Source organism: Trifolium pratense, linkage group LG7, assembly GCF_020283565.1.
Source record: "Trifolium pratense cultivar HEN17-A07 linkage group LG7, ARS_RC_1.1, whole genome shotgun sequence".
Classification (NCBI taxonomy): Eukaryota; Viridiplantae; Streptophyta; class Magnoliopsida; order Fabales; family Fabaceae; genus Trifolium; species Trifolium pratense.
In genome coordinates, this window is record NC_060065.1 from 13,914,765 (window position 1) to 13,941,435 (window position 26,671).

The window sequence follows — 26,671 nt, forward strand, 5'->3', positions numbered from 1 at the left end:
GGATATACTCAAGTTGAAGGGATTGACTATTTTGATACTTTTGCTCCTGTTGCCAAACTTGTAACAGTTCGAGTTCTTCTCTCTGTTGCTGCTGGAAAAAATTGGCCTCTTCATCAACTTGATGTTAACAATGCATTCTTGCATGGTGATTTACATGAAGATGTGTACATGCAACTACCACCAGGTTTTAGACGTCAGGGGGAGCCTCTCGTATGTAAGTTGCATAAGTCTTTATATGGTCTTAAGCAGGCATCACGAAACTGGTATTCCAAATTTTCCGAAGTTCTTATTGAATTTGGTTTCACACATAGTACAGCTGACCCCTCACTTTTTTGTCTACATCACGATTCTGGTTCTGCATTTTTGCTCCTTTATGTCGATGATATTGTTCTAACAGGTTCAGACCTCCATCTTATGAGCTCGGTAAAGAATCTTTTACACAGCCACTTCAAAATTAAAGACTTGGGTCGTTTGAAATATTTTTTGGGTATTGAAGTTGCCAGATCAAAAAAGGGCCTTTTTTTATCACAACGACAATATGCTCTTGATATCATATCTGATTGTGGTCTTACCGCTACCAAACCTGCAGACTTTCCCATGGAACAAAATCTAAAATTATCTCCATCTGAAGGTACAATTTTAAATGATCCTGCACCTTATCGTCGCCTTGTGGGTCGTCTTATTTATCTCACAGTAACGCGACCTGATATCACCTACCCCGTCAATGTTTTGAGTCAATTCACGCATGCTCCTCGTCAACCACACATGAATGCTGCTACTCGCCTTATTCGCTATCTCAAGTCCACTCCTGGGCAAGGTCTATTCTTTTCTTCTGAATCAAACCTCTCTCTTCAAGCTTATTGTGATTCTGATTCGGCTAGTTGCCCTACCACTCGCTCTACTACCGGATATTGCATTTTTTTTGGGTTCTAGCATTATATCTTGGAAGACAAAGAAACAAAGCGTGGTTTCTCGTTCCTCTGCTGAAGCAGAATATAGAGCAATGACCAATGCAACTTGTGAAATTACTTGGCTCTCCTATCTTTTGAAAGATATTGGTATATCCCCTTCTACATCAATACCGTTGTTTTGTGACAACCAGTCTGCTCTCATATTGCCTCAAATCCGGTATATCATGAACGAACAAAACACATAGAAATCGATTGCCATGTTGTTCGTGAAAAAATTTCTTCGGGTCTCATTACTACCGTGAAAGTTCGTTCTGCAAACCAAATTGTTGATTTACTTACCAAGTCATTAGGCAAAGATCAATTCATTCATTTAAAGAGCAAGATGAGTTTATCCAACTTACACCTCCCATCTTGAGGGGGAGTGTTATCACAAACAGCTGTACATGAGTCAACAAGCAAATAAAGATGTAATAATTTGTTATTAATAGGATATATTTTCATTCAATAAAAATCATTGTAATTAATTGTCTTTAACTATTTTTCATTTGTATAGTTACGTTTCATATTTGCTTGTAAGTATATTAGCATAAGCCTTTGTATTGTTCTACACACAAATACATGATTACTCAATATTATATTAAATCCCTTCTTTATAAAGTGGTTTAAAAATCTTGAATGATTTTTTTTTGTGTTAAAAAATGCTAGACCGTCATTGTTAATGAAGTCGATCGGTCAAACTGAACAAAACAAATTTAGAAGTCAGTCAAAGAAAAAGGACAGATCCAAAGAGTCCGTCCCGTATACCTTTCTAACTGGAAGTTTCATGGCAAATGAGATTTTGAGGGATAAACCTGAACCATGGGTTGAGCTTTATATATAGTCAGACATTGATTCAAAGTCATGTTTTAATTATCTCCAAAAGATATGTTTTAACTATACTCATTCACCCATCAAGAAATCTGAGTGCAGCAAAAACTGGGCATGACGGAGACACAATCTTTTATATTATAAGCTTGTATATACAAGCAAATTCTAAACCCTAATTTAATTTCCCTCCATTTTATCTTGCAATTTTTATTAAAAAATAACTAGAACTTTGACCCATGCGGTGCATGGGTCTAATTAGCTGTAATATGTAACAATAAAAAATAAAATACAAAAATTCTAAGAACATTTTCAATAAGAGTAGTATAGGGAATTTCATGGACTAATTATTTTATATTTGTTTATGTGCTTATTTTATATTTTATATATTTTTTAAATAATTTTGGAACCACATCGTTTTGATTACTTATTAAAAAAAAATTGCTGATAACTAAAGGTTAAAATATTGATGATAATTAAAGGTTAAAAAAAATTAAAGACACAATCAAGAACATAAACTTAAGTAGACATCCATAAATAAATAAAAATTGTGATTAATTCCGCCATTCAAATTTATTGAAAACAGGGTTAACATATTAGGATTCCTAAATTCTTTCATAATTGAATCACATGTTTTAGCGGTTGAAAGATTTTATTGTAAGTAAGGGATGCAGGTTCGATTCCCATCATAGACAAATCTGTATTTTTTGAATATAAAGTTGCAATAAAAAGAAATAGAAAATGAGAGGGGAAAATTTTTGGTTTAGGGTTAGCTTATGTTAGCAAGCTTATAATATAAGAGATAAGAGATTATCAGTTTTTAATTGTTTAAATTGTGCAACGAAAATTGATGTTGCTTAATTGTCGTATGAAATCTTTCATATGAAAGTTGATGGAGCTTAACACTTTGTGGACATAATTTAAATCACAATTGGTCTGCTAGTGCATATTGTATCAATTGATCATCGGTTAATATTAAGTTTGCAATGTTAAAATCAAAATAATGAATGTGATTAGTGACATGACTATGGTTGTGTTTGGTTGTATTGCAAAAAAAATTGATTTAACAGAATTGAGTTTGATAATAACTTTCCAAATTACACGTGATAATAACTTTCCAAATCTCACATGATAATTATTCTCTAAATTTATGATCCGGTAGAAAAAAAAATCATTGATCAGGAAAGACATAAAAATATTTCGTGATAAATAATATAGTCAACAATAATTTTGATATGATATACTTTTAAAATTGATGGTGCTTATCAATTATTGCACATAATTTTAATCACCATCAATTTTAAAAGTATATCATATCAAAATTATGGAAAGTATACCAATTGTGATTAAAATTATGTGCAATAATTGATAAACACCATCAATTTTAAAAGTATATCATATCAAAATTATTGTTGACTATATTATTCATCACGAAATATTTTTATGTCTTTCCTGATCAATGATTTTTTTTTTCTACCGGATCATAAATTTAGAGAATAATTATCATGTGAGATTTGGAAAGTTATTATCACGTGTGATTTGGAAAGTTATATATATATTCTCATACTATAACACCTTCAACAATATTGAAATCTATTAAAAAAAAAGCATCTTTCACATTTCAATGTCTCATGTAACCTTGCTTATATCACTTTTTAAATTATTTATTATGCAGTTTATTAAATTGTAGTTTTTTAAAATTGGAGAAAGAATTTTGTCAAAAAAAAAAAAAGAAAAAGAATTGATATTTTTTTATAAATACCCTTTATTTTTACGTTAATGTATCCAAACATAAATCAATTCTGTTTAACTCACTTTTAACCAAAATCAAATTTATCAAACCTAATTCTACTAAATCAATTTTTTTTGCAATACAACCAAACACAACCATAGTCATGTCACTAATCACATTCATTATTTTGATTTTAACATTGCAGATTTATTATTAACGGATGATCAATTGATACAATATGCACTAGCAGATATTAAGATTATGTTACGTAGTTGTTGGAAGAGTTTAAAAGATTATCCTTCAATGTCTAGAGCAGACACATCATTAGTTCCTGATATACAAAATAGTTTAATACACAACGAATTGAATTATAATAGACAATCATTAGCTGAGGAACATGTTAGATTGATGTCAACTATGACTTCAGAGCAACATAAAGTATATGACACAATCATGACAAGAGTTAACGAAAACAAACCTGAAGTGTTTTTTCTTTATGGTTATGGCAGTACAGGGAAGACATTTATCTGGAGGGTCATGTCAGCCGCATTACACTCAAAAAGGTGAGATAGTTTTAACAGTTGCCTCAAGTGGGATCGCTGCATTGCTTATACCTGGCGGTAGAACAACACATTCAAGGTTTTGTATTCCTCTAAATGTAGAGGAGTTTTCAACATGTACCATAGTTCCTAAAAGCCCTTTGGTGCTACTAATACAAAAAGCAAAGCTCATTATATGGGATGAAGCACCAATGATGCACAAACATTGTTTCGAAGCTGTTGATCGAACTTTAGAAGATATTCTCAAGTCTGTTGATGAAAAAATAAACACATTCCCTTCGGTGGAAAAGTTGTTGTTTTTGGCGGAGATTTTAGACAAATTCTACCAGTAATATCCAAAGGTACAAGGCCAGAAGTTGTTCATGCTACTATTAATTCTTCGGTTCTTTGGATTTTTTGTGAAGTTTTAACATTGAGTAAAAACATGAGGCTTCTCGGTGGTGCTTCGAGTGCAGACGTTGAACAAAGAATATTGTTTTCTGAATGGGTTTTGAGTGTTGGCAATGGAGAAATTGGAGATGACAACGACGATGATTTAGAACTTGACATTCCATCAGATTTATTGATTCCAAATTCAGGTGATCCTCTTGCTTCTATCGTTGAAAGCACCTATGCCCAACTTTTACAAAACATGAACGATATAACGTATTTCCAAAATAGAGCTATACTAGCTCCTAAAAATTCAATAGTCGACACAATAAATGATTATATGTTGGATTTAATTCCTGGTGAAGAAAAAACATATTTGAGTTATGATACCCCACTCACACAAAATGTAGACGGTCAAACAGTGAATGATGTTCATACTCCCGAATTTTTGAACACGATTTCTACGTCGGAACTTCCAAATCACAAGTTGAGACTTAAAGTTGGAGTTCCAGTTATGCTATTGAGGAATTTGAATAAAAAATTAGGATTATGCAACGGAACAAGACTTATTATTACGAGATTGGGAAAACGTGCTCTTGAAGGAAAAATAATTTCAGGAAGTAATATTGGTGATCAGGTTTTCATACCTGGATTTTCTCTTACACCATCTCACGTGAGAATTCCTTTTAAATTTCAACGGAGACAATTTCCTATAATGATTTCTTTTGCGATGACTATTAACAAGAGTCAAAGACAATCTTTAAAGCATGTTGGGATATATCTTCCGTCGCCAGTGTTTTCACATGGTCAGTTGTATGTTGCAATTTCAAGAGTTACTTCTAGAAAAGGATTAAAAATATTGATCATCGATGAAGATGGTGAAGATACGACTAAGACTTCGAATGTGGTCTATAAGAAAGTCTTCCGTAATATAACATAATTTTCTTTGTATGAATATTTATCCAAAATTATTGTTGAACTATCGTTTAATGTTACTCAACTTTTTTCATGTACCTTATATTATTGGAATTATCATATCTTATTTAATCATTATATATCTTATATAGCTAATCAGACCCGTGCACCGCACGGGTCGATGTTGTAGTTTTTTCAAGTAACTAATGGATTTGATATTAAAATAATAAAACGTCGACCATGGTTGATGCATAGTCATAAGGAGTTCCTAATTAATGTTCTGGTGATCTATTTATTCTCTCACGCTTTAAATTAAGTATGATGATTTATTTGATCCTCATAGTCATAAGGAGTTTAACTAGACCAAATTCCTTCTTACTAGGCAAATCTACTTAATTAAATAATATATGCATTATTCTAGCAAAACTGTAATAATCTTTTTTTATTGCTAGGTAAAGTTTTTTCTACTTGGTTATTACATTATTGCAGTATTGCATTCCTTCAGTATTTCTCTCACTAGATCAAGTTTACAATCAAAGCTTATGTAACGTGTCAAGAATCATAGGATCATGGTGCCATAGATAGGAAGAGAGCATAGTCATGCTCATGAGGTAAAAGTTCATAGATCATATTTGATTGATTAAAAATGATAGTAAAAATATGTACATTAGTGTTCTATTTATAGGACTCAATTAACTAACTAATTGAGTAACCAACTATAACTAATTTCTAACTAATTAACTAACACCAACAAACTCTAACTATCTTTGACATAATGTACCATGGAATTAGCCAAATCATCATGTTCACTAACACTCAACATACAAGTCTAGCTAAGCTAACATTAATAGAAACTGAGATAAAAGACATTATTTGCCTCTGCGGAAAAACCATTCAAACTTCAACAATTATTCAAGTCATATGTGTGAAAGAAAGTCACGTTAAGCTGAAGTAAGACCATGATTTCTAGAGGCAAAACATAGAGAACCAATCACTTTTACAATCTTCAATGCTTCTTGTAACAAGTTTCAACAGTGTGAACAAATTTCCCGCAATACATACAAACTTTACTGCCATTACGTTAGCCTTGTCCTCTACCTTCAGAGGGAGTATAAAATTCAGAAGAAACAATGATTGTGTTTCTTCAACACAATTCACTAAAAAAGAGTCAAAAGAAGAAGCACAAATTTACCATAAAATTTCAAAATCCAAACTTCAATGTTTTTAGGAAATATATTGACATGGGATACTGCATAAATGGTGAACCTCATTCACTAGTTGATTCTTCTAAAAGCAAAAGGAAATTTATTGAGAAAAAATAATGTACTTCAATTTCATACAACAATTAAGAAAATTGAAAGGAAAAACTAGCAAGACATCAATCCAAAAGCAATATTAAAAACATTCCAACGAGTTAAAACCCGACTTGAACAGATGAAAATAGCTAGGCCCTATTTGCACCAAGAACCGAAGTCTTGATTTTGATTAGCAACGCAGTAACATCTGCCATAATAATTCTTGCTTCGGGTGAATCTTCACAGCAGTTCAGGGCTAAACCAAAAATAGATGACATGTAAGTCAATATGTCAATGATTTGTTCCCCATTTTGTTGGACTAAATTAGAATCCAAGACATCCATAATTGAATTAGGCAATGATTCACAGATCCATGTTTTCAAACTTAGCTCTGCAACAAACATATCATCTGTTGGTTTTTTTCCTGTGAAGATTTCCATTAGCATAATTCCATAGCTGTATACATCTCCTTTGACAGAAACAATTCCTCTAGATCCATACTCTGCATTTTAATATATATACACTACTAGTTATCAAATATTCTTAAATATAATAAAAATGTCTAAATTTAAACAACCAATTTAATAATTGTCAACTTGTTACTAGATAGAAAATAGATTGTTTATGACTCAAAACATAGAGAAGAAATAACCTGGTGCAAGGTATCCAATAGTAGCCAAAGTCTGAGTATGTGTTTTAGATTGTCCTTCATCCATGAGTTTTGCAATACCAAAATCACTAACATGTGCAACCATATTTTCATCCAGCAACACATTAGAGGGCTTTAGATCACAATGAACCACTGGAACTGAAGAACCATGATGGAGATATTTTTTTTTTTTGACAAACATGATGGAGATATTCTAATGCAGATGCAACATCTATCATTATGTTTAACCTTTGTAAGAAATTTAAACAATAGTTATATGAATATAACCATTTGTCCACACTTCCATTCAACATGAACTCCATCACCAGTGCTTTGAAATCAAGATTTGAACAACTACTGATAATCTTAACCAGATTTCGATGTCGTAGTTCTTTCATTGCATTGCATTCTGCATCAAAGCTCCTTGATTTTGCCTCTGACTGCAAATCAATTACTTTAACTGCGATCATCTCACCATCAGGAAGCTTTCCCTGATACACAGAGCCAAATCCCCCATTTCCAAGTAAGTTACTCTCATTGAATCCATTAGTTGCTTGCACAAGTTCATAATAGGATATTCTTCTTGGAGCTCCTAAAGTTGATAAACCCCTTTCAGGAGTATTTTCAACTTTTTTCCTTTTATTATGTTTTACAAGTATAATGCATGCAACAAGCAAAAAGGTCGACACAAGTATAGGAATTAGGAATTTGAGTAATAACTTCTTTGAAATTGACCTTTTCTTAACTTGTTTACCACACCGAGGTACTTGGAGGCGAGGATTTCCACACAGTGCTTCATTATGCTTAAATGACTGAGCTGTGAACTTTTTGAATGGTCCACCATCAGGAATCTCTCCTTGTAATCTATTATATGACAAGTTGATGTTTTGAAGATACAAAAGTGATTGTAAGGATTTTGGAATAACACCTGTTAGCATATTTTGGGACAAGTCCAAGGATATCAAGCTTACCATTTCACCAAATGATGTGGCAATTGATCCCATCAGTTTGTTATGCGCTAAGGAGAGATTCTGCAAAGTTATTACAGAACCGATGGTTGCAGGAATGTTGCCTGAAATATGATTTCTGGATAGATCTAATAGTATAATTGCTCTCAAATTCCCAATCTCAGGTGGAAGATTACCAATGAATGCATTAGATGACAAATTTACTTCTAATATATCTTTAAGACTCCAAAGAGAGGAAGGTAATCGAGAGTTCAAACTGTTAGACCCTATGTGTATCTTTATAAGAGAGGTCATATTCCCCAAACACATTGGTAAAATTCCAGAAAGCTTATTATTTTGTAGATACAACTCACCCAAACTTTCAATTTTACAAATCTCCTCAATAAATGATCCTTCTAGTCCATTGTTTGCAAGATTTAATACCTGAAGTTTTTGTAACCCTTTGAATGTAGCAGGTATTGGTCCATTTATATTATTATTCCCGTTTAGTGATAAATATAGCAAGTTGCTCATGTTACCAACTTCTAAGGGAATATTACCAACAATTCCACATGAATCTGCCCCAAATTGGTTGCAAGTTAAGTTTCCAATAGATTTAGGAAGACTGGAAAGTATAGGATTCAATGATAGTTCTAGATATTTTAAATATCTACAATTTGACAAGGAAGTAAAAAATTGAAGAGAATCATCTATTGTCAAATTGTTGTTAAGTATGAGAATTGCTTCGAGGAACCTTAAATTTCCAAAAGCATTATTGGGCAGAGTTCCATTGAATGCATTGTTATTTAATTGAAATTCAATGAGCTTAGAAGAATTGAATATTGTTTTTGGAATATTTCCAACAAAACTGTTGTCATTCAAGTGTAGCACTTGCAAGTTAGGAAGGCTATATCCCATATTTGATGGAATTATGCCTGAGAGGTGATTTTCTTCAAGCTGCAAGAATGTCAGTGATGACATGTTGAGGAGTTTGGATGGAATAGATCCACTAAGGTCGTTTTTTTTCAAATTGAGAATCTCAAGTTGATCAAGATAGTGAATGTCCTCGGGTATTGGACCTGAAAATGAATAAAATGCAGTATGATTATAATTATCTTCTTGGTTTAGTGTGTCTTAGAGTCGGATACCAAGTTTTCAAAAAAAATAAAAAAATATTATCTTGTTGGTAATAAGCAAAGAGACATTACTCGTATAAGAAAAGCGACATCAATTTTGAGTCTTAGAAAAAATAACCATGTTCAAAGAAGGAAGATGCAATGGATTGGAGGAAGAATGGCAGAAACTAGCAATTGCTTTAATATCAGTGATTTTTTTAAAATATTAGTGATTTTTTCCAAGGATGAAAATTTGGAGAAGGAGAGAGAAGGAGACTTTGGTGAAGGAGAGGATTCAATTCTAATCAACCTCGAGAAAATCCCTTTTTTTTTTGTTTTTTGTGTGTTAGGTGAAAAAATTCCAATTTGAATGGCTGAATCAAATTTTAAAATATTAATTTAAACATACATAATTTTACACTGTCAATCAATATCAACTATGTTTTCCGTCACATCACCCCACTTTTTTGATATGACATGACAAAATAATGTTTATTTATTGGACGATTGTGCAAAACTATTTTACACCGTTGGTGCATATCAATTAAACTCTACTACCTAATATTATGAGACACATTAGTATTATGAGCCACATTTGTCATTAATAAAGTGGTAATTGTGTTTTATGTACCAAAAAAAAAAGAGAGTGGTAATTGTGTTTTATGCCGGCGAGTAAATATATACTTCCTCCATCCCAAAATATAAGAGCTCATTTGACTAAATGATACTATTCATTTATTTTGCTTTGATCATATTTTTTCAATAATATATAGATATAAATATTATCATATAAGATCTTGTTTGATTTGTTTTGATGAGTATTTTTAAAATATCAAGTTTTTATAATTTTTACTAATAGAGAATTAAAGATATTAGTGATCAAAATTGTGAGTTGACATACGTGAATTAGTCAAACTGACTCTTATATTTTGGGACGGAGGAAGTACTATTCAATAATTTTAATCTAAATGGCTGATGGATAATTTTCGCAAGTGTACGAATTGCCACGTAGTAATAAAATATCGATCCACAGGGATTGTGTGATCAAACTAGTCTAATAGTGTTCATAAACATTATGCAAGAAATACACATAAATTGGGGGTACGTTGAGTGATGAATTGTTAGAAAATGTGCTTTGTGATAAGTGGAAAAGCGAGGTAGAATCATCGGAATCACCTAGTCTATAGCTAAATCACATGCAATCTACCATATCATAGGAATCTACTCAGGTGTTCACAACTAGATCAACAAATTAGTGAATCGCAATCTCTTGTCAAAATCCACTCTATTCGTTGTCGATACTCCCCCGATCTCTCGGGTGTAAGCTACCTACAACGAATGATAAGAAAGCGCGTCGATCGTTCGCTACATTCTATGTCTCAATCTCTCGACCGGAAACACTCGAGTGCTCAATGCAATTCAGTTCAGACATTAAATCAATACTCTCGCACGTGACTTAACTCGAAATCATTATAACACTAATGAAGGATTACAAAGCATTAAGAATCGATTTGCATTAAGTCAACACCATGAACAGAGTAAATTCTTACAGTATAGCAGATTACAAATGATTCATCTACATCCTAGACTATCCTAGATCCTACCTCCAAAAGAAGCTTAGCTCCTCATGTTGCTTCGTTCGCGTCCTAGCTTCAACTTCATGGCTTGAGAATCCATGCTATTGAGGTGCTCGGAGCTATCCTGTGGAGTCCTTGATCTGGATCTTGATGCTTCCAAAATCAGAAAATAGATGAATGTTGCAGAATTTTCCAACCCCTTTAACAGAAAATGCAGAATCCTTATATAATGATCGCAACCACGCCGCGCGCCAGATCTATCACGCCACGCGTGGTTGCAAATCCTTCAACTACGCCGCGCGTGTAACGGTATCACGCGGCGCGTGATCAAATCTGAGGTCTCTGATCTTCAACTCTGCAATCTTCACGCCGCGCGTGATAGCTCCACGCCCCCGGCGCAGTTGTCTTTCCTTTCTTCACACCGCGCGTGGTCAGTGCTACGCCGCGCGTGATCAAGTCAGAGAGCAATCCAATTCTGATCAAAGCTTCACGCCGCGCGTGGTCAGGCATCACGCCGCGCGTGATCATGGTGAAAACTTGGCTCCCTGTGATCTCCATCACGCGGCGCGTGATGGGTTACGCCCCCAGCGTAGTGAAAATCAGCAATTTCCTGCAATTTTTCCTGTTTTCTTGCAAAACAAGTAATCATGCTTATGAATAGATTTCTCTTACATTTATTGCTTAAAACCTACTAAAATGCATTTAATGTTGCTAAAATAGGCATGGATTAGAGATTGTGACGATCCGTCATCAATGGCCTAACATGAAAAAGCATGCTCCGACAAATAACACTTTTTATTGTTGGAACAAAATTGATTTAAAAATGTTTGCCCCTAAATCTATTAAGGTTTTGATGATAACAAAGTATTAATAAACAATTGGAAGGACTAAAAATTTAATTTAAGTGTGCAGGACTTAGATTCAATTAAGCTCTGATTAATGATCAGAAGATAAGGATTTCAGAAGTTTGTAAGCGCTCAGAAGATCGTGAGACTCAGAAGTTGTAGACTTCAGACGATGAAGTCTTCAGAACTTCTTAAGGTCTTAGCTTCATCAAACTCTGATGATCTTCTTGAAGTTTGTAAAGATTCTCTTTTGCAAGTCAACTCTTCTACCAATGAAGAAAAGGACCTTTCAAGCCTGATCAGAACAGCTAATCTCCTTCTGTCTGTCCTCTTTTGAGAACGTGGGTCATCAGTTGTGTTAGCTGAATAAGGAAAGTCTTCTCTGCAGTAGTCAAAGTACCTGAAACTCTTACTTAGTTTTGGATACAACCAAACTGCATCAAGACAGGCTGCTTGAAGATAAAAGATTATCTACTTCAACGGTCTTCTTTGCAACGACTCTTTTCTAGTCGTATATATACTAAAGGAATCAGTTGTATACACAATTATTGATCAAGGATTATTATCACGTACAAACAAACTCTGAATTCCTCATACAAAGCTCTGAACCTCTGAACTGTGTTGTTGCACTTTTAGTTCAAATATTTAGTATTTGTTCTTCTAGGTTCTGACTAAGAGCTGTTGTATACTTTCCATTACTTTATTATATCTAGTACTTGAGGTAACTTAAGCTTGTGTGCTTAAGTGTGAAGTCTTAAGCTTGTGTGCTTGAGCATTGTTGAGAAGTCTCTTGCTTGTGTGCTTGAGCAGTTGTAATCTTGTGTGATTATAGTGAAATCCCTTGGAAGTGCAAGGGGACTGGACTACTCTCGTTTTGTGAGAGGAACCAGTATAAATTGCTTGTGTGATCTCTCTCTCTCTCTCTCTCTTAACTTGTTTTATTGTGTTATTTATCCGCTGCTGTTGTAGTTAAGTTAAGAACTTTAAAAAGTTTTAAACTTGACTAAAACACAATTCAACCCCCCCTTCTTGTGTTTTCACACCTTCAATTGGTATCAGAGCTCTGGTCTGTTACTTTCACTTAACAGTGAGACAGTAAAGATCTTGTGAGAACACTATGTCTGGAGGAGACGATAGTAGCACTAGAACAACTGGTGAAGCCAGTGATGCCAGTGGTGCTGGTGGTGGTCCTAGAAATGCTTTTGGTTTTGACTACTTAAGTAATGAATCACATGAACACAGTGGCAATAGGAAAGCCCCTATATTCAATGGTGATGCATCATTATTTGAGTGGTGGAAGGAAAGACTGTATAGCAATATTACTGCTATTGATCATGAGTTGTGGGATTTGGTTGAGCTGGGAGTAACTTTTGAAAACTTAAATGAACATGGAAGATTGTCCATTGAGCATAGAAAGTTACTCACACCAGCTAACTTAAAAACCTACACTAAGCATCATAGAGTAAAGGACATTGTTGTTGGTGCTATTAGACATGAAGATTATGTCAAAATAGAGAACAAGTCTACTGCTAAATCTATCTTTGATTCTATGTGTGCTACCTATGATGGTAATGAAAAGGTTCAAGAGGCTAAGGCTAGTCTCTTGATAAGGCAATATGAACTATTCACGATGCAACAAGATGAAAACATTGAGACTATGTTTACAAGGTTTCAAATCCTTGTATCTGGTCTTAAAGCTCTTAAGAGAAGTTATTCCACCTATGACCATGTTCAGAAGATTCTGAGAAGTCTTCCTATTGCTTGGAGACCTAAGGTCACTACAATAGAGGAAGCTCAAAATCTCAAGACTCTGAGTCTTGAGGCTCTGATAAGCAATCTCAGAAGCCATGAGATGGTTCTGAATGCTGATTCAGAAGCTAAGAAGAAGTCCAAGTCTGTGGCTTTACAGTCAACTAGGACTCCTTCTAAAGCTCTTAAGACTCAGCTTCTTGACATTGAAGAGGAATCTTCTGCAGATGGTCAAGAGGAGGAAATGGGTGAAGATGAGTTTGCTTTATTTAACAAAAGAAATTTCAGAGGTAACAGCTCCAGAAATTTTGTCAGCAAAAAGGATGATCAGAAGAACTGCTTCAACTGTAAGAAGCCAGGACACTTTATTGCTGACTGTCCAGAAATGTCTGCTAAAGACAAAAGCAAAAGATACAGCTCAAAGAAGCAACAATTCAAGAGCAAATTGAAAAAGAGTCTGATGGCTACTTTTGAAGAGCTATCAACTGAGGAAGAAGTTGAGGAAGAAGAAGAGGCAAATCTAGCCCTGATGGCTTCAACTGACTCAGATGCAGACTCAGAGGATGAATCAGAATCAGATTCAGAAGTAACAGATGAGGTATTTTCTAACTGTTCTAAATCTCAACTTATAACTGCACTTAACAAGGTCATTGAGAAACATCTCAGAGTGTTAAGTAAACAAAAAGTTTTACAAGAAAAGCTTAACACTCTGACTGAACAAGCAGAACATTTTCAAGGTCTGTATCAAGAAACTCTGAATAGAGTAAATGACTTTGAAAAGGGTTGTGCTGTTTGTCACAAACCTATTGATGAGCAGGAAATAGCTCTTCAACAGTTTGTGCATCTCAACCTTGGGAAGAGCAAAGCTGCTAATAGAATTTATAATGTTTTGAGACATAGAGGAGAAAGACTTGGCTATGAATATGGTAGAACATATTCAAAGCTAAAGACCTTTGCCAAAAAGGTTGGAAAATCTTGGGTTTATTATGTTGTTCCATCAAGTGAAGAGGGAAAGAATCCTGGTATTGGTCAAAATGACAATGATGATCTGAGCGATTTAGAAGCTGACAGCTCAGAGGAACCAAGTGCCTCAGGATCTGGAAAGAAAAGTTCAGAAGATAGAAGTTGTTCAGAACCTGAGAACATTAGTTCAGATGTTCTGAAAGCTTCAACATCTGAGACTTCAAATTCTGGATCCAAAGGAACTTCAGTACCTGAAGCTAGTCAATCTAAAAAATCAGAAGTTTTTAAAAGAAAAAATTCAAACTCCAAATCTCAGATGAAGTACAGGACTCAGATTATTTATGATTCTAGAGTTAGTAGATATAATCAATCAGAACATGGGATTGGTGATAAATACAAACCCTGGAATCATAAACAATTCAAATCCTGGAATAATAACAGATTTCAAACAAAGAAAAGGTTTCAAAAAGGTTATTATTCCAAACCAATATCTTTCTCTAACACTAGACAACATAGTAAGCATTTGTGGACTAACAAGCGTGGACCCAGAAGATGGGTACCAAAAGCTGAAATAATGTATCATTCAGATTTACCAACTAGGAAAGGATATGTCCTACCTAGAGTATGGAAACAAGTCCTATGCAAAGGAAGAAGGGCTTATGTCCTAGACAAATGGCTGACAAGTTCTCAAGTTAAAAATCAGAACTTGAAAAATGAAGAGGAAGAATACTGGGATGACTTTATCATTAACTGTGATGAAGAGTTCTACCGCAATGATTAAAGTTGTTTCTCATACAGCCTGCCACTCAAAGAAGTATCATGAATCACTCATGGTATCTGGATAGTGGATGTTCAAGGCATATGACTGGTGACAAACAACTATTTTCTAAGCTGACTATGAAAGAAGGAGGATCTGTTGGCTTTGGAGGTAATCAAAAAGGAAAGATAATAGGTACAGGTACAGTAGGTAATTCTTCTCTATCTATTAATGATGTTTGGTTAGTAGATGGACTCAAACATAACTTATTGAGCATAAGTCAATTTTGCGACAATGGTTATGTAGTTGTCTTTAATAAGGAATCATGTACTGTGTCTAAACAATCTGATAACTCCATTATATTCAAAGGTCTGAGAAAGAACAATGTTTATAAAATTAATCTTTCTGACTTGAATGAACAAAAAGTGATGTGTCTTTTGACCTTGAGTGAAGAAAAATGGATCTGGCATAAGAGGTTAGGCCATGCTAACTGGAGCTTAATCTCTAAGCTTAGCAAGCTTGACCTTGTCAGAGGTTTACCAAAAATCAAATATCACTCAAACACACTTTGTGGTTCTTGTCAAAAAGGAAAAATTACAAAATCATCTTTTAAACCTAAGAACATTGTTTCTACCTCAAGACCATTGGAACTTCTTCACATTGATCTTTTTGGGCTAGTTCACACTGCCTCTATCAATGGAAAGAAGTATGGATTAGTAATTGTTGATGATTACAGTAGATGGACTTGGGTAAAATTCCTAAGAACAAAAGATGAAGCTTATGATGAGTTTAGCATCTTCTGCAAACAAATTCAAAATAAAAAAGGCTACACTATTTTAAAAGTTAGAAGTGATCATGGTGGAGAATTTGAAAATGAACCTTTTGAAAACTTTTGTGAAAAATATGGCATCTTGCATGAATTCTCTTCTCCTAGAACTCCTCAACAAAATGGGGTTGTAGAAAGGAAGAATAGAACTCTACAAGAAATGGCCAGAACCATGATGCATGAAACTAATGTAGCAAAATTTTTATGGGCAGAAGCTGTAAACACAGCATGTTATGTTCAAAATAGAATCTATATCAGATCTAAATTGAACAAAACTGCTTATGAACTGTTCAAAGGAAGAAAGCCTGACATTTCTTATTTTCATCAGTTTGGATGTACTTGTTACATCTTAAACAACAAAGTCCATCTAAAGAAATTTGATGCTAGAGGTTATAAGGGTATCTTTATAGGATATTCTGAACGCTCAAAAGCATACAGACTGTATATTTCTGAAACACATACTGTGGAAGAAACTATGCATGTCAAATTTGATGACAAAGAGCCTGACCAAGTGTCAGAGCTTGTGGAAGGTTTGTCTAGATTTCAGGTATCAGAGGATCAGTATTCAGATATTCCAAACTACTCAGAACATCCATTCTCTGAAGAACCTCTGAACATAACAGTTCCCACAGACTCTGAACAACAAAGAACTGAAGCAACTCCTGAACTTGCTGTTGATGAGTCTGAAGATGATGAGCCCCCAAGAAATACCTTCAAATACAAATCATCACATCCAGAGGAACTGATCTTAGGCAACAAGGATAGTCCAAGGAAGACAAGATCTCAACTGAGAAATGAGGAATCTCTAGTTGGTCTTATCTCAATGATGGAACCTTCAAAGATTGATGAAGCTCTGAAAGATGATGCTTGGATTGTAGCCATGCAAGAAGAGCTGAATCAATTTCAAAGGAATGATGTATGGACTTTAGTGCCCAAACCTTCACACAAGAACATTATTGGAACAAAATGGGTATTCAGAAACAAGCTGAATGAACAAGGTGAAGTGGTAAGAAACAAGGCTAGATTGGTTGCGCAAGGTTATAGTCAGCAAGAGGGGATTGACTATACTGAAACCTTTGCACCAGTTGCTAGACTTGAAGCAATCAGGTTACTTCTATCTTATGCTGTTAATCATGGAATAACTCTGTATCAGATGGATGTTAAGAGTGCCTTCTTAAATGGTTTTATTTCTGAAGAAGTGTATGTTAAGCAACCTCCTGGTTTTGAAGATATCTCAAACCCAGAACATGTTTTCAAATTGAAAAAATCACTGTATGGTCTGAAACAAGCTCCAAGAGCTTGGTATGATAGACTCAGTAATTTCCTTCTTGAAAAGGGTTTTGAGAAAGGGAAGGTTGACTGCACACTCTTTAGAAAAACAACCAAAGAAGACATTTTAATCATTCAAATTTATGTTGATGATATTATCTTTGGTTCAACTAATGCTTCCTTGTGCAAGAATTTTTCTAAGATAATGCAGGATGAATTTGAAATGAGCATGATGGGAGAATTGAAATTCTTTCTGGGAATTCAAATCAATCAGAAGAAGGAAGGAACTTATGTTCATCAATCAAAATATACCAAGGAACTTCTGAAGAAATTCAACCTAGATGACTGCAAGATAATGAACACTCCTATGCATTCAACTACCAACATGAGCAAGTCAGAAGATGAAGGAAAAGTAGATCAAAAGGTCTACAGAGGTATGATTGGTTCCTTACTCTATCTGACAGCCTCTAGACCAGATATTTTATTCAGTGTCTGCTTATGTGCAAGATTCCAGTCAGATCCTAGAGAGTCTCATCTTACTGCTGTAAAGAGAATCTTTAGGTATCTGAAAGGAACAACTAATCTTGGACTTCTCTATAAGAAATCCAATGATTATGTGCTAAATGGATTCTGTGATGCTGACTATGCTGGAGATAAAATTGAAAGAAAATCCACAAGTGGCAATTGTCAATTTGTTGGTGAAAACCTTATCTCCTGGGCTAGTAAGAGACAAACTACTATAGCTTTGTCTACAGCAGAAGCAGAATACATTTCAGCAGCTAAGTGTTGCACACAACTACTCTGGCTAAAATATCAGTTAGAAGATTATCAGGTAAGGAGTCACAATATTCCTTTATATTGTGATAATACTGCAGCCATTCATTTATCTAAAAATCCTATTTTACACTCTAGAGCCAAACATATTGAAATCAAACACCATTTTATCAGAGATTATGTTCAGAGAGGCATTATAGATATTAAGTTTGTTGATACTGAAAATCAATGGGCTGACATATTTACTAAAGCCTTACCTGTTGAAAGATTTGATTTTATAAAGAAACATCTGAACATGTTTTCAATCTCTGAATGAAAATTTTTTTTGGCAATTAAAGTGTAAGAGGTTATGTATATCAGAACTTATGATTCAGAACATCTGAAACACAAGCTCTGAAGTACTTAACTCTGATAGAGAATTTTAAATATCTCAGAGGCTCTGAACTATTTAAGTGGGAAACGTTTAGTATTCGCTACTGAACAGTTGTCCATTAAAATAACAGTTACCGAGTAAATTTCTGCACGTGGTCTACGTGTGTCAGGTAGTGGGTGGTTAATGATGATTTTTGGTATTCAACTTTCTGTCAATTAGCGTAACTTCCCAAATTTGCTATTTTCGTGTTAACTGTGTGCATTTAAATAAAACTTACACAATACACTTGCACACTTCTCACTTTCACAACCTACACTTTCTTTTCTCTCTAAACCTTCAACAAAATTTTCTTTCTCTCTCATTAGTTCCTACCCTTACCTAAACTCCATCATGGCCGGTTCTTCATCTTCTTCAACAACAAAAATTCCTCCGTTCATGTTTAGAAATCTTCAAATCGTTGGGAACGAAATGGAGTTTCCAGAATCTGAGCTCATCTTTCTCTCTGAGAAGATGATAGACTTTGATAGTTTGAAGGCAAATGGGTTCGATGTGAAACGATACTTCTCCACTCAAGGTTGGGATAAGTACTTCAACATGCTTAATGGTCCTATTTACCTAGATCTCTTGAAGAAATTCTGGATGAAAGCTAAGGTTTTTGATAAGGTTGAAGCTAAGCAGGAAGAACTTGCTGCTATTGAAAGAAATCCTAGTTTAAAAGGTAAATCTAGGAAAGAAATGGGTTTACTGGAGTTCACTGGAAAACAGATTAGGTCAAATATCTGTGGTATGAATCTGGCTTTCTCTCCTATTCATTTCAACGCTTTGCTTGCCTTGGATAACTCTGGGATAGAGTTAGATATTTTTGAGAAGGACACAAGGTACAGAGATGATCTTCTGGCTCTGATATGTACAGATCTGAAACTGAAGGGTAAAGTCAAGGGTTTGACTGATGTCTGCAGAGTGCTGTTCAAGATCATACTAGCTGCTATCAGTCCAAGAGTTGGTGGTACTGATACAATCTCCTGGACTCATCGTCACTTGATCTTCTTCCTTCTGAAAGGAATGAAAGTGAATCTAGGAGAATATTTCTTTGAGAGGATCTGTGAAGCAATCTTTTCAAGCAAATCTCAGAGGAAACAGCCATAGTTTATCCAAGATTACTCTCAGACCTTCTTTATCAAGGTCATGTTGTTCAGAATCTGAAGAAATTCCATCCAGAACTTGTGGAAAAGAAGTTCACTCCTGAGATTCTGAATGCAAGTTTTCTAACCAAGATGCGTATCATCTCATCAAAGTTGGTTCAACCTACACAAGAATTTACAGCCAGTCTTGAAGATCGCTTGTATGTGGATGGTTACCCAGTAATCTCTGAAATGGATGCTGAGCACATCATCCAAGATTATCTGGAAGTTCTTAGGAAAGAAGGGTATACTGTTGATAGGAGTATGGTCCATCCAGCTCCTGTAAACATGTATAATCCTAAGAGGAAACCTAAGAGGAAAGCTGAACAAGAAAAACCAGATCTTCTGGCTCAGAAGAAGGTTAAGGTAGAAGAAGCTATTGCTGAGCAAAGAACAAAAAGGAAACATGAAGACGTGTCTGGAAAAGCTGCTGCAACTTCATCAAAGAAGCCTATTATTGTTGATGATGAAGAAGAAAGTGAAGATAGTGACTCTTCTGAATCTCAATCTGATTCAGAAACTGAGTCTGATGAAGAAACTCTGAGTACTAGGATGCATCAGAAACAAGTTCCTGATCCCAAAGGTAAGTCTCCTAAGTACATCTTTAACGAAGCTGAAATTGGATTAGGGTTTACTAAACCACTTAGAACTATTCTTCCCAATATTTCACCTTCTGATAACCCACTTTCTGAACTCGAAAAACACCTCAACCCTGACCCTCTCAATAATCAACCTCTTACTCATGAAACCCACAAATCTTCCTCACCTCCTAAACCAAAATCACATCTACCTCAACCTCAACCACAAAAGCAATCACCTGACATTCCACCATCTGAACCTCAACCAGATGTTCCAACTGCTGAACAAACCTCTCCCACCAAACAACCCTCTCCACACAAATCTCCTGAACCAACCACTGAACACAAATCTCCTGAACCATCACCTGAACACATTTATCCTGAATCAACATCTGACATCTCTTCCTCTGAATCAACTCCTGAACCCAATCCTAAACCAAGCATTCATACTTGTGCCCCTAACCCTTCAGAAGCAGAAGTTGTTATCATTAACAACCCTGCTAATGAACCATCAAAACTCTCTACCATTCCCAATATCTCACCCTCATCCTCTGACCCTTTTGGTAACCTCTCCAATCAGCTGTATGATGATTTACTTAGGTTATCCCATATTCAGGACAGGTTTTTCGTGTGTCCCTCTGATGTGGATTTGGAGGTGTCACTTATTAAGGCTAAAATCTGCAAAGCTCTGGATGCAATGGGTGATGAGATCAAGACTGCGATTGGGCAACGGGATTTGGATTTGGTACAATTGCTGAAGGACAGCTTAGCAAGAGCTAGTGTGAAACGACTGACTGGGTTTAACCATGAAGAGCATGAGCGTGCTAAGCTTGCTGCTATTGCTGCTACTACGAGGCACATGTCCGTTTTTAAGGAATGCTGGGTGGATTCTAAGCTTTTCAAGAGTCTTGAGGATCAACGGTTTGAGAATGAACGTCTAGCTGAAGCTGCTGCAAGACTTGCTGAAGAAATCCCTGAGCTGAACCAAGAGGATGCTCCAGATGCTGATATCCTGATGATTGATTATCCAGAGGAAGGTGAACCCTCCTCTGATAAAGGCAAGACACCTTTGGTTGAAGATCAAGCACCTGTGGTTGTAGATCACCTGCAGATTTTTCAAGAAGCTCTGAGGGAACAACAAGAAAGTTTGGAAAGGCAAAGGACAGCTCACCTCAATTTGGAATCTAAAGTGGATGGTCTAGTTTCCAACGTGGGGTCTCTGAATGACAAATTTGACCAGTTCTTAGCCTTTCTCAAGAAACCTTAGGATTCTTTGCACTTTATGTCTTTCATGATATTTATCTTCTGAACAATTTTTATTTTGGTTTTTAACTTAGTTATGTGGTTTGTTATATTTTTTTGTGTGCTAATCTTTTCTTTGATAAACAAGAACATAAGAACACAAGATGAATTTAAAAGAAAATTTTTATTAATGATCTAACAATGTTGAGTACATTGGTAAAAAGAAAAAGACAACCTAATCCTAGTCAGATGGATAATACTCAGAAGAAATCTCAGATTTCTCCTCAGCATCCTCTGATGAAATTTCTATGGGATCTGGGTTTTGCTCTTCTTCTTCTTCTTGTTCTTCTTCTGGAACATAGCCAGCCAAGAACTCAACATAGTCAGCATCATCTTCATTCTCTTCAGCTTCAGAATCTGATGAGATGATTATAATCTCAGCATCTTGTGGTTTCTTGTCGTCTTCTTTATTTTTCTCATCTTTTTCGCGTTTCTCTTCTTCTTTCTTTCTCCGAAACTCTGCGATACGTGAACTAAACCTTCTCATTCTTCTTGATCCTTCTTGATATACTCGTTTATTCTTGTTTTTATGTGAAGAATGCATGTTAACTCGTTCACCTTTTATAAACCTTTGAGCGCGTTGTTTTTTGTTTTTGAAATAAATTCACCTTTGTAACAACCACTCTTCTTCTTTCACGGTCTTGGTTATATAATTTTTTTTTACTTTTTGATAATGACAAAAGGGGGAGTAGTTACGCATTAATTGATAAGTGATAAGTTTCAAAGCTGAAACCACGCTCTCGCTTTTATCCGTTAAGTTAAAAGTTGTTACTTTTAAGTTGTTTTACGTATTTCAATGTGGAGACTAAGTTAGTTGAAACTGAAATAAATTTTATAAGTAAGGATAAGTTAAGAGTGCAATTTTAACTTAGCCTTATGAGACTTAGGGGGAGAGCTTGCAAACCTCTCACTCTGAAGAAAGATATGAAAATTTATTTCATTCCAAATTATCTTAATCTTATACTAAATTAAAATATCATGGATAAAACTTAAAGCTTTGGCTTTAAGGAGTATCAATCTTAGGGGGAGCTTGCAAACCTCACAAACCTAAGAGAAACATGATAAGTTGATTTAACAACAATTGTCAATTAATACTTATGTTTGTCATCATCAAAAAGGGGGAGATTGTTGGAACAAAATTGATTTAAAAATGTTTGCCCCTAAATCTATTAAGGTTTTGATGATAACAAAGTATTAATAAACAATTGGAAGGACTAAAAATTTAATTTAAGTGTGCAGGACTTAGATTCAATTAAGCTCTGATTAATGATCAGAAGATAAGGATTTCAGAAGTTTGTAAGCGCTCAGAAGTTGTAGACTTCAGACGATAAAGTCTTCAGAACTTCTTAAGGTCTTAGCTTCATCAAACTCTGATGATCTTCTTGAAGTTTGTAAAGATTCTCTTTTGCAAGTCAACTCTTCTACCAATGAAGAAAAGGACCTTTCAAGCCTGATCAGAACAGCTAATCTCCTTCTGTCTGTCCTCTTTTGAGAACGTGGGTCATCAGTTGTGTTAGCTGAATAAGGAAAGTCTTCTCTGCAGTAGTCAAAGTACCTGAAACTCTTACTTAGTTTTGGATACAACCAAACTGCATCAAGACAGGCTGCTTGAAGACAAAAGATTATCTACTTCAACGGTCTTCTTTGCAACGACTTTTTTCTAGTCGTATATATACTAAAGGAATCAGTTGTATACACAATTATTGATCAAGGATTATTATCACGTACAAACAAACTCTGAATTCCTCATACAAAGCTCTGAACCTCTGAACTGTGTTGTTGCACTTTTAGTTCAAATATTTAGTATTTGTTCTTCTAGGTTCTGACTAAGAGCTGTTGTATACTTTCCATTACTTTATTATATCTAGTACTTGAGGTAACTTAAGCTTGTGTGCTTAAGTGTGAAGTCTTAAGCTTGTGTGCTTGAGCATTGTTGAGAAGTCTCTTGCTTGTGTGCTTGAGCAGTTGTAATCTTGTGTGATTATAGTGAAATCCCTTGGAAGTGCAAGGGGACTGGACTACTCTCGTTTTGTGAGAGGAACCAGTATAAATTGCTTGTGTGATCTCTCTCTCTCTCTTAACTTGTTTTATTGTGTTATTTATCCGCTGCTGTTGTAGTTAAGTTAAGAACTTTAAAAAGTTTTAAACTTGACTAAAACACAATTCAACCCCCCCTTCTTGTGTTTTCACACCTTCATTTATGCCGTTTATATTCGACACTTTTGACTTTCTAGCACCAGAGATTGTAAATCTTTATTAAAAAACATTTTTTATATTTTGAAAATATAGAATATACAAATGGAATAAACATTTTTTATAAACACTTATCATCATAAACGCTTATGCTATATACTACGAACCATAACTTCATTTCTTTTAACAGGAAGCGCGGTAATTTTAGTTTACACAATTATAATATACTAGTACTTCTACCCGTGCGATGCATAGATATTATAAATTTTTTTTTACAAATATATGTTTATTATTTTTATAGAAATTATAAATTTATGAATTTGTAAATAATATTTTTATTTCAAAATAGTCTAGTTATGAAGATCCTAATCATATGGTTTATGGATTAAAAAAATAATGTTCAATAAGTTAATAGATTGGTGGCAATTTTTTTGTTCTTAATCTCCGTTTTTTAGGAGAAGAAATTTGGTAATTTAGAGTTCGACCGTAATATAAATAACATTTTATTAAAAAATGTTACTCTCAGAAATCGAAATTCATGTTCTCCTAATTCAATGATTCGTTTTGGTCCTTACTTTTAATCAAACTCTTGTATACTTTCATATTTTTGAATGATTTTTTGTATCCATGTTTATAATATTATTATAAGAACATCTCTGAAAAAAATTTAATTTTTTTTAACATTAAATGAATTATTTATGAATTTATATGTGGAAAAAGATTAAAAAAACTTCATATTTAATTTATCTCTTGTTAAAAAAATTTAAAATTTTGCAAAAGAGATACATATAGAGAAGGGAAGTATAAAACCTAATAACAAATCTAACTAAGTTGTAAAATAATGGAGATCAACATTATTTCAAGCAAACTATCAAATTATTAAATTAGAAGCAATTATGGAGATCAACAATGTGTGGTATGACCCTTGAAAAGAAACATTCTCTCCTGTATAATTTTCTTTTGATCGTCATATGTTATCTTTTTCTACAAACTCCTTTGCTATTTTGATATAATTTCTTTGATATTGTAAAACTTTCTCCCTTAAAAATTTAGATTATTTGTTAAAAAGAAGAATTAAATATGATTTGTTAAGTGACAAAAATTTTAAAATTCATATTTAATTCATCACTTGTTAAAAAAAATTAAGTTTTATATTTTTATAATGTACTAAATATGACCGCAAAAAATTCTAAATTTCGAATGTCATGCATAAGTTGACTAAAAAGTAAGGACCAAAAGTCGTGACGAAAAATATTTTAAGACCAAAAGTCTTGACGAAAAATATTTGAAACACCAAATTAAACTTGTTAAAAAAATTTATAGATACTGAAAACAAATTTTGAGATATTTAAGACAAAAAATTTATTGGGTTAAATATGTTTTCAATCCCTATACAAAATTACGTAATTTAGTCCATATTAAATTTTAATAGTAATTCTAATCCTTCATAGTATTATAGTTTATAAGAACAATACAAATTTTGAAAATTTTTTACAAAAAATTATACTTTTAGTCCCAAAAATTAATCAAAATAAAATAAAGGTTTAAATGCATATTTGGTCGCTTGTGTTTATTTTATGTTTCAATTTGGTCTCTTATATTTAAAAAGTTTCAAGTTGGTCCTTTTAGTCAAATTTTTGTTTAAATCGTTTACATTCCTAATAGATTTGCGTACGCAGACAACTTAGAAGGGTACTATTTGGAAGTTTTAAAAAAAATTAACTCAAAATTTAGCGAAAAGTTAGAAAAAATTATCTCAAAATTTAATGAAAAGGAAGAACTTATGTTGACATCAATAGCATAAGGAACTAACTTGAAAATTTGTAAACATAAGGAACCAAATTGAAACATAAAATAAACATAAGGGACTAAATATGCAATTAAGACTAAAATAAAAATAGGGACTAAGAGTTAATAATTTTTTTTTTAGGACTAAACTTAAAATTTTGTAATTTTATAGAGAATAAAAATACATTTAACCCAAACTTATTTTACTTTAAGTTAAATCATTAATCACTTAAAGATTGGAAAAGAAAATAAAATAAAAAAGAAAAAGAAAAAGATAGAAGGTGAAATTGTAGGGGAGCTGAAGAGTTGGTTGAGTTGGGCGGCACATGTATTACTTTAGGTGGTAAACATGTTTTTTGTTTTAATATATTAAGGATACTCTAAAATAATTTATAAAATCATAGTTCTCTATCTTTTATTTATATTTTTTAAATCTATATAAAACCATCAAATAGGCTACACTTATTGTGGGACGAAAAGAATTATATTCTTGAAATTCAAGAATCACAATTAGTAATACAGTAAACAAAGAAATATCACAAAAATGAAGCATAATAGAGTTAAAATACCTGAAAAGTAATTATTCTTTAAGTATATCTCTTCAAGTGAAGACAAGTTTGAAATTGTTTGAGGAATAAGTCCAGACAACCGGTTAGCATGCAGATACAAAAGTTTCAACCGAGGAAAAATACCGATGGATTGAGGGATAAATCCTGTATATTGAAATTTTAAAATCCCAATCAGTAGAAAATAAATATAACTGATATGATACATATTATTCAAATCTAGAACTAGATGAACCTGCAAAGTTGTTACGAAATAAAGCTATTATTTAAAGTGAAGACATGTTTGGAATTATTTGAGGTATGCGTCCCAAAAGCATGTTAAATTGCAGAGTCAAAAATTTCAACCGATGAAAGTCACCGATAGTTTATTGGAAGTTTTTTTTTTGTTTTACATTGAGCTATGGATCGAATCCAGTACCTATAGCGTATTACTCAGACCCCTCATCACTAGACCAAACCTAGTGACTTAATTATTTGAAGTATATATGGGTTCCAGCCAAGGTTTTAAATTTCAGTTGGGATGTATGAATTTAAAAACATGTGTTTCTTGAAACTCTGGCCGATGATGTATGC

General features: G+C 33.9%; 2 protein-coding genes across 2 annotated transcripts in view; both read right to left on the reverse strand.

Annotated features, from left to right (window-relative positions):
• LOC123895654 (probable LRR receptor-like serine/threonine-protein kinase At3g47570) overlaps positions 1-26,671 on the reverse strand; it is a 43,572-nt gene that overhangs the window by 11,864 nt on the left and 5,037 nt on the right. The window contains exons 2-3 of the mRNA XM_045946115.1: positions 26,102-26,245; positions 7,299-9,321 (exon numbers count right to left, since the gene is read on the reverse strand). Of these exons, the coding sequence (XP_045802071.1) occupies positions 7,436-9,321; positions 26,102-26,245 (2,030 nt within the window). The 3' untranslated portion in view covers positions 7,299-7,435. The remainder of the gene's footprint in view (positions 1-7,298; positions 9,322-26,101; positions 26,246-26,671) is intronic.
• LOC123895906 (receptor-like serine/threonine-protein kinase At1g78530) lies at positions 6,796-7,401 on the reverse strand. Its single transcript, XM_045946373.1, has 2 exons — positions 7,299-7,401; positions 6,796-7,148 (listed from the first exon to the last, which is right to left on the reverse strand). Exons 1-2 carry the CDS (start codon positions 7,399-7,401, stop codon positions 6,796-6,798), a joined length of 456 nt encoding a protein of 151 aa, XP_045802329.1.